This window comes from Eretmochelys imbricata, chromosome 9 (assembly GCF_965152235.1).
Source record: "Eretmochelys imbricata isolate rEreImb1 chromosome 9, rEreImb1.hap1, whole genome shotgun sequence".
Taxonomy (NCBI): domain Eukaryota; kingdom Metazoa; phylum Chordata; order Testudines; family Cheloniidae; genus Eretmochelys; species Eretmochelys imbricata.
Genome location: NC_135580.1, coordinates 34,876,078 through 34,888,371, shown reverse-complemented (window position 1 = coordinate 34,888,371; position 12,294 = coordinate 34,876,078). Strand labels below are relative to the sequence as shown.

At 47.9% G+C, this 12,294-nt stretch overlaps 1 protein-coding gene across 1 annotated transcript in view; it reads right to left on the bottom strand.

The window, feature by feature from the left end:
• COL4A4 (collagen type IV alpha 4 chain) overlaps positions 1–12,294 on the bottom strand; it is a 121,346-nt gene that overhangs the window by 10,303 nt on the left and 98,749 nt on the right. Inside the window, exons 26-28 of the mRNA XM_077826913.1 lie at positions 9,910–10,065; positions 2,431–2,526; positions 570–590 (exon numbers count right to left, since the gene is read on the bottom strand). Coding sequence (XP_077683039.1) covers positions 570–590; positions 2,431–2,526; positions 9,910–10,065 — 273 coding nt within the window. The remainder of the gene's footprint in view (positions 1–569; positions 591–2,430; positions 2,527–9,909; positions 10,066–12,294) is intronic.

Sequence of the window (12,294 nt, the reverse complement as noted above, 5' to 3'; positions counted from 1 at the left end):
GGGCGTAAGGGAGTAGGGGTTCCATCCGACATTACTCACTCACTTTAGATGAAAGCCACCAGAGTATGGCTACAGTTTATGTATTGTTTGTTGCTTAGTGGTGTTCACCATTTGCAGTCTGTAATAAGTACATTTATCTAGAAGACTTATTGGATTAGTTCAAAGTCAGTGGAGTCGATGTCTGCGTCCACTGATCTGATAGCAGGACTGGGGCCTTGACTAGTTGGCTTCATTTAGAAAGAGCCTACTATGACCGCAGATAAAATGAAATGCAATAGATGTGACAGATCCCTTAAGAGAAAACACTCATATTTTACATACTTGCATACAGAATTCTATGTACACATATTTGACACTTTATTGTGGGGCTCCTCGGCATAGTACACAATTACTCTGCCCGTAAACACAACCCAGCTATGTTAAAATTGATTATAATCACCCTGTTATAATGATATCTGTCATTCTTAGCTTCCAGCTATGGCTCTACTATCCAGGGAGCGTGGAATGTACAGAAAGAAACCCAGACATGCACAACAAATATTTGGTTAATAAGGCATTCTCCAGCTTACCTCTGCAACCTGAAGGATTCATCAAATGGAAAGCAGCCCATGCCAGCCATTGCCAAGCAGGATGGAAACAAGTTTCAGGCATGTAAATTAGAACAAGGAATGGAATGAGAACTGAAATAGTTTGTATGAACTGACATTCAGTTCATACTGAATATAAATAATTCAGTATAATAAATATACAGTTCATACCGATATAAATAATAATGGCAAAATATAAAGTACATGTCTTAGAATACTGCCTGCAAACAGTTTTCACAAGAACAAAAAGGAATCCAAAAACAATGTAATACATGGTATTGTTAAATGGTGAGGTGCTTTGTGTGATGTGCAAACTCTTCTAGATGGCCAGTTCACACAGTGCCAAATCCCGAGGTCCTTGCTCAGGGCTAAGTCCTTTCACTAGGAACCACAGGTGGAGAGGCCTTTCTCTGTGAGGAATTCCCCACAACTATATGTAAGCAGAGATACCACCTCTATCATGTATTTACGTACTCCAGAGATGCCCCTCCACTGTGGTTTTGTACAAAAAGGTGCTGCATATATGATTGAAATAGGAGCAGGGACTGAACATGCCTCCAGGACCCTTGTTTGGTGAACTGATCTCTGAGTTCCATATAGCTATATCAGGGAGATAAAATAGTTCCTTGTGGCTCCCCACAGCTGCTACAGAAAAGCCAGAAGCGCAGGGTTGGTGTAACACAGGCAAGGCTGAGGCTGCTCTCTCTCTCAGATCCCCTAAATCAGTTTATCCCCTCTTCATAAACCTAAACTGAGTGAATGATTTTCAGGGAATTCTGTGATTGGAATCTCAGTTTTCTCCTGCCCTTCTGGCCGCCTCCTGTAATAGAGGGTGATCTGGTCTCAGCTTTTCTATACACTTACTCAGTCTTTATTTAATCAAACTCTTACTTGGGGTATGAAATAACAGCTGAGTTAAAAACTAAGTAAGGATCTAAGGATTTGGCCCACAATACTTTGTATTCATCCCTTATTCCCTCAGGGGTAGAAATTAGTACAGCACTCAGCAAAGAAATCATCACATATGATTAGATGAAATTACTATATTCTAAACTACTTTTCAGATTTGCATAATTATAAAACATCTGTTCTTTATCGCTAAGAAAGGTTTTTTAATTGGTAAATAAAATATTACATTTTCCAATCTTGAGAAACTCCTTTATCGATTTGAATATATTAATTCTTCCCAGAGCCTCTTATTTTGATGCAACAGGCAAAGGTAAGACTTCTTACTGTGTCCTGAAATTCTTGATACTGTGGTATGTAGTATTCTGGATATTAAGATATTGTGCTTAATGAATGTTACTTGAGAAAGATAATGTAGAAAAAGAAAAGTGGGTGATGAAATACGCAGTATGAACTTTGCCTCTCTTACAGCAAAAAGCATCTGTTCACACATGGTACATCTTTGCAAGAACCCTCACATGGCATGCTCGTGCTCTCTGGTCTTGCAAACTATTGCAAGTATCAGAAGAAAATGATCATTTATTAAATTGTTTCAGTGACTCAGAAATGTTCTATGCAACTGAAAGCTGCAACTACCATTTTAAACCAGCCTTGCACAACTCAGGAACATTTACCAGACCAGGCACATACTTCATCAATGAAGACTGATTACAATAATAATAATAAAAGAATTATATCTAATTTACTCAACAATATTTCCTTATCCCAAGTTAGTGGATGCTAGAATTTTGTCAGGTTGCTATAAACTCTTTTCATGCAAGTGAACACTATAGAAAAGTATTCTGTACGGATATTAAGATCAAAGCTTCTCAAGGCTGAGTGGCCAGCACGCACGCCGCTGCATGGCAGAGAACCACGTGCTGTTCAAAAGTACCTTCAGGACCTCGAGGGCCAGGTTGTCCTTGAAAACCTCGATCCCCAGATGGCCCAACAGGGCCAGGGGGACCCTGGGGGCCAGGGCTTCCCGTCGGACCTAAAAAAAAAAAAAAGTGAGTTTTTGTCATTAGTACTTAAACTGAGCAGTTAAATCTGGTGACCCTCTGTGATGCTGATAGCACAGAACACAACAGCAGTGAGGTCAAGCATCAGGTTCCTGACTAGTTACTGTTCTGTGCAAAATAGCTGGGGGCCAGATTTTGCTCTCCCACAGGAAAACCCCTCATGGAGTTTCCTATGACGACTCATGCATGGGGAGGGCTGGGTATATATACTGTTCCTGTCCAAAGCAGAAGCATCAGGCCCTGCAACACTCATGAACCTGCTTGGAGGCACAGAGCCTTCCATATTGAAGATATATGCCTCTGCATTTGTTCCATGGAACCCTGCAGCTTTTACAGCTCCCTGGCATTATGATTCTACTGGAGCAGTGATGGGCAACCTGCGGCCCATCAGGGTAATCTGAATACGGGTTGCGAGACATTTTGCTGATGTTGACTGTCCGCAGGCATGGCCCCCCCGCAGCTCCCTGTGGCTGCGGTTCACCTTCCCGGCCAATGGGAGCTGCAGGAAGTGGCGGCTAGTACATCCCTGCGGGCTGCTGTTTCCCTCAGCTCCCACTGGACAGGAGCAGTTGCCCACCACTGTACTGGAGTCAGCTGCCAGGGTTTCCCCACCTGTGGCAGACCCCAAAACCTCCTTTAGAGGAGCAGGGGGGTCCCACAGGAAACATCAATAAATCAGATTTCATTAGATTTCCAGTGGAATCCCCACAGTTGGTTGGGGAAGAGGAGGTTACTCACCTTGTGCAGTAACTGACGTTCAAGCGGAGTGTCCCTGTGGGTGCTCCACTTCAGGTCAAGGTGCGTCCCAGCACCTTTGATCGGAGATTTCTACAGCAGTACTCCTATAGGCTGCGCACGCGCTGTGCCTACCTCCCAAGCTGTCAGTGTTTGAACAGCGCGTGCAGAGCCCGGGCTCCTCAGTTCCTTCTCTACAACGGAGTGCGTTACGAATTCCGAAGTACAGGGGAGGAAGGCGGGCACTGGAGCACCCACAGGGACACTCATCTCAAAGAACGTCAGTTACTGCACAAGGTGAGTAACCTCCTCTTCTTCTTCTTCTTCGAGAGATGTCCCTGTGGGTGCTTCACCTCAGGTGACTGAAAAGCAGTATCCCTTAGGATGTTTAGGACTTCGGATGAGGCAAGAAGGCTGTTGACAAGACAGCTCTACCCAATCTGGTGTCAGACGCTGCAGTGTGGATGAGAGCGTAGTGATTGGCGAAGGTAAGGTTCAATGCCCAGGCAGCTGCCTTGCATATGTCAGAGAGTGGGACATTACGGAGAAAGGCCGTGGAGGTGGAGACAGTTCTGGTAGAGTGTGTCCTACTTGATGTAGGAGGTTGTATTTGCCTGAGTTGGTAACAAAGGTGTATGCAGTCAGCAATCCATTGGGAAAGTCTCTGTGTAGAGACAGCATTTCCCTGTGAGCGCAGAGTAGAGACAAAAAGTCTGGGTGTTTTCTAAACGGTTTTGTCCTATCCAGGTAAAAGGATAATGCTCTGCGAACATCAAGAGTGTGCATTGCTGTTTCAAAGGCGTTAGCGTGAGGTTTTGGGGAAAATGTTGGGAGGTGTATAGGTTCATTGAGGTGAAAGGAAGAGTGTATCTTAGGTAAGAACTTTGGATGCGTGCGGAGTGTGACCTTATTGTGGAAGAACGTGGTATACAGAGGGTCCACCATAAGCGCCCCCATTTCACCTACTCGTCTGGCAGACGTGATTGCTATGAGGAAGGCGGTCTTCATGGACAGATGGAGAAGGGAGCAGGTAGCCACTGGTTCAAAGGATTTATCCATCAGGGCTTTGACGACTAGGGTAATTCCCAAGGTGCAGCAGGCGGTTTCACGTCTGGGTATAGTGTCTGGATACCCTTCAGGAACCTTTTGGTGATTGGATGGGCAAAGACCGTTACGTTGTCAATCTTATGGTGGAAGGCTGTGATTGCCAACAAGGTGGAGCTTGAGTGAGCTCGTAGAGAGGCCAGATGTTTTAAGGTGTAAAAGGTAATCAAGTATCAATAGAAGTGAAGCAGAAACTGGAGAGGTCTGCTTGTCAGAGCACCAAGATGTGAAGCGTTACCATTTATGCAGGTAGGCAGTGCGCATGTTGTGTGTTCTGCTGTGTAACAAGACAGTGCATACTGGGTCCGAACACGTTAACTCCACATTAGAGAACCATTGATCAGCCAGATCCTCAGGTAGAGATGTTGTACGTCGGGGTGAAATAGTTGTCCCCTGCGTTGTGATAGGAGGTTGCTTAGTGGGGGAAGGGGAATAGGTGGCTTGACCTACATGAGGAGGAGGAAGGGGTACCAATGTTGTCTGGGCCACGCTGAGGCTGTGAGAATGATGTTGGCTCTGTCTGTTCGTATCTTCTGAATTACTCAATGCAATACGGGTTCACCTTCCTGGCCAATAGAAGGTATTGGTGGGAACGTATATATGAGGGTTTTGGACCAAGGGAGCGTCTCCCCGTGAATGTTTCCCCAGGCCTGCTCTGAAGGAGAAAGTTGGGTATTTTTTGTTTGTTGCTGTGACAAATAAATCCAGTTGGGGATAACCCCAGGTGTGGAAAATGTTGGAAAGAATGGTGTCGTTGAGTTCTCACTTGTGCTGTATGGGGAATGATAGGCTGAGTTCGTCTGCGGTAGTATTCTGAGAACATGGCAGGTATGATGCGAAGATATGGATATCGTGTTGAAGGCACGAGTTCCAAATTTTTACTGCCTCTCTGCAGAGGGAGTGGGACCGGGCTCCCCCCTGTCTGTTGACATAAAACGTGCACGCAATGTTGTCGGTCATGATTTGAATTTGGCGGTTTTGGATGATAAGGAAATGGAGGCAAGCATTGTGTACAGCTTGGAGTTCTGGTCAATTTATGTGGAGCTTGGTTTCTGAAGTGGCCCAGAGACCCTGAGTGATGAGGTGGCTAATGTGTGCGCCCCATCCCGTGAGGGATGCATCTGTGGTGATGGTAACTGAAGGGGGATCTTGTCAGAAGGGAATCCCAGTGCAGAGGTTGATGGGAGAAGTCCACCAGAGAAGTGAGTCCTTGACATTCTGGGACATAGTTAATAACCTGTTTAGCCTGCGCTTGTTTGTATACCGTGGCTAGCCAACCCTGAAGGCATCGCATGTGCAGGCGAGCATTTGCAACCACAAATGTGCAAGCGGCCATATGTCCTAAGAACTGTAGGGAGTCTCGGACTGTAGTCTGCGGGCTGACACGTATCTGAGTGATCAGGATGCCCATTGTGTGGAATCTGTCCTGGGGAAGACATGCAAGACCAGTCATGGAATTGAGGTGGGTGCCAATAAAGTATTTTTTGGGTAGATTGTAAGGCAGATTTGTTTTTGTTTATTTGCAGGCCCAAGATGCGGAAGCAGTAAAGGGTTGCAATAGTGGCGTGGATCGCTTCTGACTGAGTGGGAGACTTGAGGAGACAATCGTCCAGGTAAGGAAATATGAGGATTCTTTTTTTTCCTAAGGTGTGCTATGACAACTGCAAGCACCTTGGAGAAGACATGTGGTGTGATGGAGAGACCAAACGGGAGGACTCTGTATTGGTAGTGTTGTGCTCCCACAGCAAACCTGAGGAAGCGTTGATGGACAGGGTGGATAGAGACAGGGAAATATGCGTCTTGGAGGTCGAGGGTTTAAAACCAATCTCCTTGCTCCAGCGTCAGAATTATCATTGGGAGAGTAACCATGCAGAATTTCTGTTTCTTGGCTGACTTGTTCAGATGTCCAAGATTGAGGATAGAGCACCAACCGCCATTTTTCTTTTCCGTCAAGAAGTAGTGGGAGTAAAACCCTCTCCTCTGTGTTGAGGTGGTACCTCCTCTATTGCTCTGAGATGTATGAGGAGATGCATCTCCTGACGGAGCAATTGTTTGTGAGAGCGGTCCCTGAAGAGAGGGTGGGGGGGGGAGGTAAGGAGAGGAAGGGGATGGTATAACCCAATCTGATAATTTCCAGGACCCATTTGTCCGTAGTCATAGTTTCCCAGTTGGCCTGGAACGGATGCAAACAGTGTCCAAAAAAATGGTTGGTGGGAGTTGGCGCTGGAGGGGGTGCAAGATTTTCTATACCCTTGACCAAGACTTCAAATTTGCTTATGTGTGTTGGGAGGGTGGATCGTCATTGTTTGGGGAGAGCAACGTTGTTGGTTCCTTGGCCTATGTCATTGTTGTCATGTGTCATATGGTCTGAAAGGTGGATGTTGTGCAAAGGTATGGTAACGCTGCCGTTGGTATGGCTGATACCTGTATTGCCTCTTCTTTGGGGCAGGTGTTTGGATGCCTGAGGATCGAAGTGTGGCATGGGAGTCTTTCATGGAGTGAAGGACCTCATTGGTTATAGAGGCGAAGAGCTTGTCTCCGTCGAAGGGAGATCTTCGACCGTATCCTGTATCTCTTTCAGGAAGGAGGAAGAAGCAAGCCATGAGGTTCGCTGCATGACAATGGCCGTGACTGTGGATCTGGCCGCTGCATCCGCAGCATCAAGGGCAGCCTGGAGAGCTGAGTGGGAGATCAATTGGGCATCGGACACTACCACTTTAAATTGTTATCATTTATCCTCTGACAAATCAATAAATTGCATAAACTTAGCATAATTTTTGTGGTCATATTTTGCTAAGAGCGCCGCATAGTTTGCTACTCTGAATTGCAAAGTGGAAGAAGAACACACTTTGCGGCCAGAGTCCAGTTTCTTGTTAACTTTGTCTGACGGAGTGGATTGAAAGTATTGGTATTTGTTTTTTTTGATTTGCTGCATCGACCGCTAGGGAATTAAGTGAGGGGTGCGTAAATAGAAACTCAGATCCCTTAGATGGGACGAAATATTTGCAGTCCAATCTCTTGCTAGTGGGCATTATTGTAGCTGGAGTCTGCCAAACAGTTTTAGCAGGTTTCATAATGGCCCCATTAATTGGTAGGGCTATTTTGGAGGAAGTCGTAGCTTGCAGCATGTCAGTAAGCTAGTGTTGTGTACCTCCTCTAGGGTGATCTTGAGCTCTTCTGCTACTCTCTGAAACAATTCTTGAAAGTGAGCGAGGTCATCAGTAGCAGGAGGTGGTGGGGATACCATGGCATCTTGAGGTGTTATTGCTATAGAAGAGGTGTGCGGGGCAGTGTCCCCTGTAGGGAGGGCTTCCACTTCAGGTCTTGTCTGGGGTTCAGTGTAAGTCATAAGTGGGGAGGGTTTGACAGCTTTCCTTCGGGCAGCCCGCAGAACACCTGAGTGTAGTGTGGTGTAGGGTAGGTCCACGGACCCCAGTGTGGCCATTGCCCCGGGGTGGGGTGGGGGGCATAGGTGGTCCCATCCAGGGATTGCCATACCAGTGTGGATAGCCTTGAGGAAATGGGGATCGTGCTGCGGGCTTCTCCCATTGTAGGTAGCTGAAAACATCTGGTCATCATATTCTTTGTCCTCTTCCCCTTAGTCTTCCTCCTCTTCATCCTCCCATACTTCATTGGAGGGGCTTGAAGTAGTAGGGGAGTACTGAAGATATGGTGCTAAAGGTCTTGGTGACAGATGGTGCCGAGAAGAGGAGAGTCAGGAGCACGGGACAACCTTAATTCCTCTGGTTGTAAAAACTGCAGTGGTGCTGACTGACCAGGAGTCGGTGCTGGTGGAGGCAGAGTCTGCTGCGGCATCTGCTGGTGCACCGAAGGCTGTCCCAGGGGGCACAAGCTGGCTCTGGGTAGTAGGAGCCCCTGAGGTAGGCACTTCAAAGGAGGCTGGAGACCTCAGGGGGCTCGGTGCAGAGAGTGGTGGCTGTAGAAGCGGCGCCGCAGGATCAAAGGACGATGCCGCAGCTGCTGCTTGTGCTGTCGGCACCGTAGCAGCTCTCAGCACCGTGCTGACAGCGGTGGCCGAAGGAGAGCTGAAAGAGGTGGGCAGCTGAAAGCCCTGAAAGCTGAAAGCCTCGGCACCATGGAGAGGGCCAGCCGACACAGGGTCAGTGCCTGAGGTGCCTGCCGCATGAAATGAGCGGAGTCGCGGAGTGGCAGCCACTGAAGATAAGAAAGCCGGTTTGAACTTTTTCTCCGAATGTCCCCTGAGGGGAGAGGAAGCTGGCCGTTTTTTGGTCTTTCCTTTACCTCTGAAGGGTGTCACAGAGCCAGGGCCAGACGCTGGTCTGAGTGAGTTTTCTAGGCGCAGCATTTTAAGCCTGAGCTCCCTGTCCTTGCATGTCCTCACCTTCAACTTATTACAGTGAACGCATTTTTGGGGTACATGAGACTTCCCCAAACAGCGTACACAGTATGAATGCCCATCTGAGATGTGGATGGCATCCTTACAGGAGAATCATCTCTTAAAGCCTGGGGAGCCAGGCATGCCGGAAACCACAGTGTTTTTGTTTGTTTGTTTGTTTTTGAAGAGATAAATGTAACAGTTAACGTAACTATCTAACTAAACTGAGAAACTAGCTCACAAAAGTTTATGCTCAAATAAATTGGTTAGTCTCTAAGGTGCCACAAGTCCTCCTTTTCTTTTGGCGGCTACAGACTAACACGGCTGCTACTCTGAAACCTAGCTAATCTCAGAGAGCACTGCTGAACTCCGTCTCTAGCCGGGGACGGTAGAGAAGGAACTGAGGAGCCCGGGCTGTGCACGCACTGTTCAAACACTGACAGCTCGAGAGGCAGGCACAGCGCGTGCGCAGCCCGTAGAGTACTGCTGTAGAAATCACCAATCAAAGGCTCTGGGACACACCTTGACCTGAAGTGGAGCACCCACAGGGACATCTCTTGAAGAACAACAAACAGTGTGCATCCATTTGGCTCCTTCCCAGACCCTCCTGTTCCTGCCCCGGTAGCTGTCCCCATGTGTAGATCTGTCAAGGTTCCTTCCCCACTCTGAACTCTAGGTTACAGATGTGGGAACCTGCATGAAAGACCCCCTAAGCTTATTCTTACCAAGTTAGGTTAAAACTTCCCCAAGGTACAAACTTTTACCTTTTTGCCCTTGGACTTATGCTGCCACCACCAAACGTGTTAAACAAAGAACAGGGAAAGAGCCCACTTGGAGATGTCTTCCCCCCAAAATATCCCCCCAAGCCCTACACCCCCTTTCCTGGGGAAGGCTTGATAAAAATCCTCACCAATTTCAATAGGTGAACACAGACCCAAATCCTTGGATCTTAAGACCAATGAAAAAGCAATCAGGTTCTTAAAAGAGAATTTTAATGAAAGAAAAAGTAAAAGAAAAACCTCTGTAAAATCAGGATGGTAAATACCTTACAGGGTAATCAGATTCAAAACATAGATAATCCCTCTAGGCAAAACCTTAAGTTACAAAAAGAGACAAAAACAGGAATATACATCCCATTCAGCACAACTTTAAATCATACCTTTCAGGCCTCTTCTTCCTCGATTTCCTGGAAAGCCTTTGGCTCCTTGCTGCCCTGGCTGGCCAGGAATACCGGGTGCACCTGGAACACCAAATTCCCCCGGATCGCCTTTCACGAAGATAGTCTTTCCAGGAGGGCCAGGAATGCCAGGCAGGCCTAAAACAAAACAATGGATATTAATAATGCATTCACAAAGGGTAATCTTTTCAGAAGTGCTTAAGTCCCACTGAATTTCAATGGGAAGTAGGATCCTAAGTCACCAAGGTGTGTTAGAAAATGTCATTCTAAGTCCTACGTCAAGATAATACAGGGGAGGAAGTGTCCATGGGATTGCCCCCCCACCCCCAAAACCACTGGGATCCTCCACAATCAGAAAGAGGCAGGTGAGTGCTATGGAGACCCCACCTGTCCATGTTGGCTCTGTGCTCCTGGCCACCCTCCCCTCCTCAACTCCCAGCTGCCTGGTGGTGCAGCTTCATTGCAGTGAGCTACCAGCACCATAATCAGCTGTATGGGAATTTGTATTTCAATGTCCTTGTTTTTTCAATAAATATAGAAAAAATCCAGAGCTACTATGACTAAGGTGTTTAACCCCTTCAACCAGTGGAATGTACAAACTCTGCTGTACATTCTGCTGTACAAAGTGAATGGGCTTGTGCAATGTACAAACTCTGCTGACTTCACTTGCAGAAGTTTGGTGACCAATCATCAGTTCTTGAACTGACTACAGTCTAAGGGCTTGGCTACACTTGTGAGTTAGAGCGCATTAAAGCAGCCCTAACTCATGACGCGTCCACACTGGCAAGGCACGCAGAGTGCCTGGACTCTGCAGCTAGAGTGCTCCTGGTACTCCACCTCAGTGAGTGGAATAACATTTGCTGCGCCCCGACTGGAGCGCCGCAGCACCAGTGTGGATGCCCTCATCTGTTAATGAGCTCTGCTCAGCCTCCAAAAGTGTCCCACAATGCCTGTTCTAGCCATTCTGGTCATCATTTTGACCTCTACTGCCCTGCCCTCAGGTGACCAACCGTCAGACCCGCCCTTTAAATTCTCTGGGAATTTTGAAAATCCCCTTCCTTTTTGCTCAGCCTGGCATGGAGTGCTCTCAGCGAATCTTCCCAGGTGACCATGGGAACACCAGGCGATCCCCAGTATGGCGCAATGGCGAGGTGCTGGACCTCATCAGTGTTTGGGGGGAGGAAGCTGTCCAATCCCAGCTGCGCTCCAGCCATAGGAATTACAATACCTTTGGGCAGATATCAAGGGACATGATGGAAAGGGGCCATGACTGGTACACACAGCAGTGCAGGGTTAACGTGAAGGAGCTGCGGAATGCCTACCACAAAGCCCGCGAGGCAAACCGCCACTCCGGTGGTGCCCCCGCGACCTGCCATTTCTACAAAGAGCTGGACACGATACCTGGGGGCAACCCCACCTCCACTTTGAGGACCAGCATGGACACTTCAGAGCCCAGTTCAACAAGGCAGGAGGAGGAGGAAAGTGGGAGCGAGGGCGCTGAGGAGGAGGGAGACATCCCGGCATCCCTAGATGCATGTAGCCAGGAGCTGTTCTCAAGCCAGGAGGAAGGTAGCCTAGCCAGTCGCAGTGGCCGGTGCTTGGGGAAGGACAAACACCAGAGGAGGTGCCCAGTAAGTAGCTTTTATTTTGGAAGAAAGTTGTTTGGTGTGGGCTCTTGAGGCAAGGAGATTTAGGGCTGCATGCATGCCTAGATGTGGAATAGGGTGTTGATGTGCTCTCTCACATCGTGGTGATCGGCCTCAGTGATCTCTTCAAAGGTCTCATGCAGAAGCTGAGTTCCTTGAGAGAGCTACTGTACTCCTTATCCCAGTAAGGCTAACATGTCTGCGCCACTGTGCCATGACGGGCAGGGTGACCATTGCTGCACACAGACAAACTACATATGGGCCAGGGCGGAAGCCGTATTGACCCTCCCTTGCTTCCCAGGTCACCCTCAGCAGCGAGATATCTTCCAGGACGAACTCCTGTGGAAAATGTGGGGACAGTGTCCAGTATAGGGGCTCCCTGCAGCTGTTAGCTCTTCCCAAGGCACAGAACCCCAGAGGGCAGTATGGCCCTGAAACAATCAGTCCCCCTTGGCCCTGTGCTTACTCACAATTTTGGGGCTCCTGTGGGTTATGTGTGCTCGCTTTGGGACAGGCAAATTCTGCTATTGTGTAGGCTGTGCTTGTCTTTAAGTATGGGTGAATCATTGCTTTGTCTGTGAACAGTGCTGCCTCTGTTAAGTGTTGCATTTTCCCTTTACAGATGCAGCCTTGAGATCTCAGCCATCCATGTTATCACCGGCTGAAAGACTCCAAAGAATTAGGAAGAGGCCACGTAGAAGAAAAGAGGACATGCTGCATG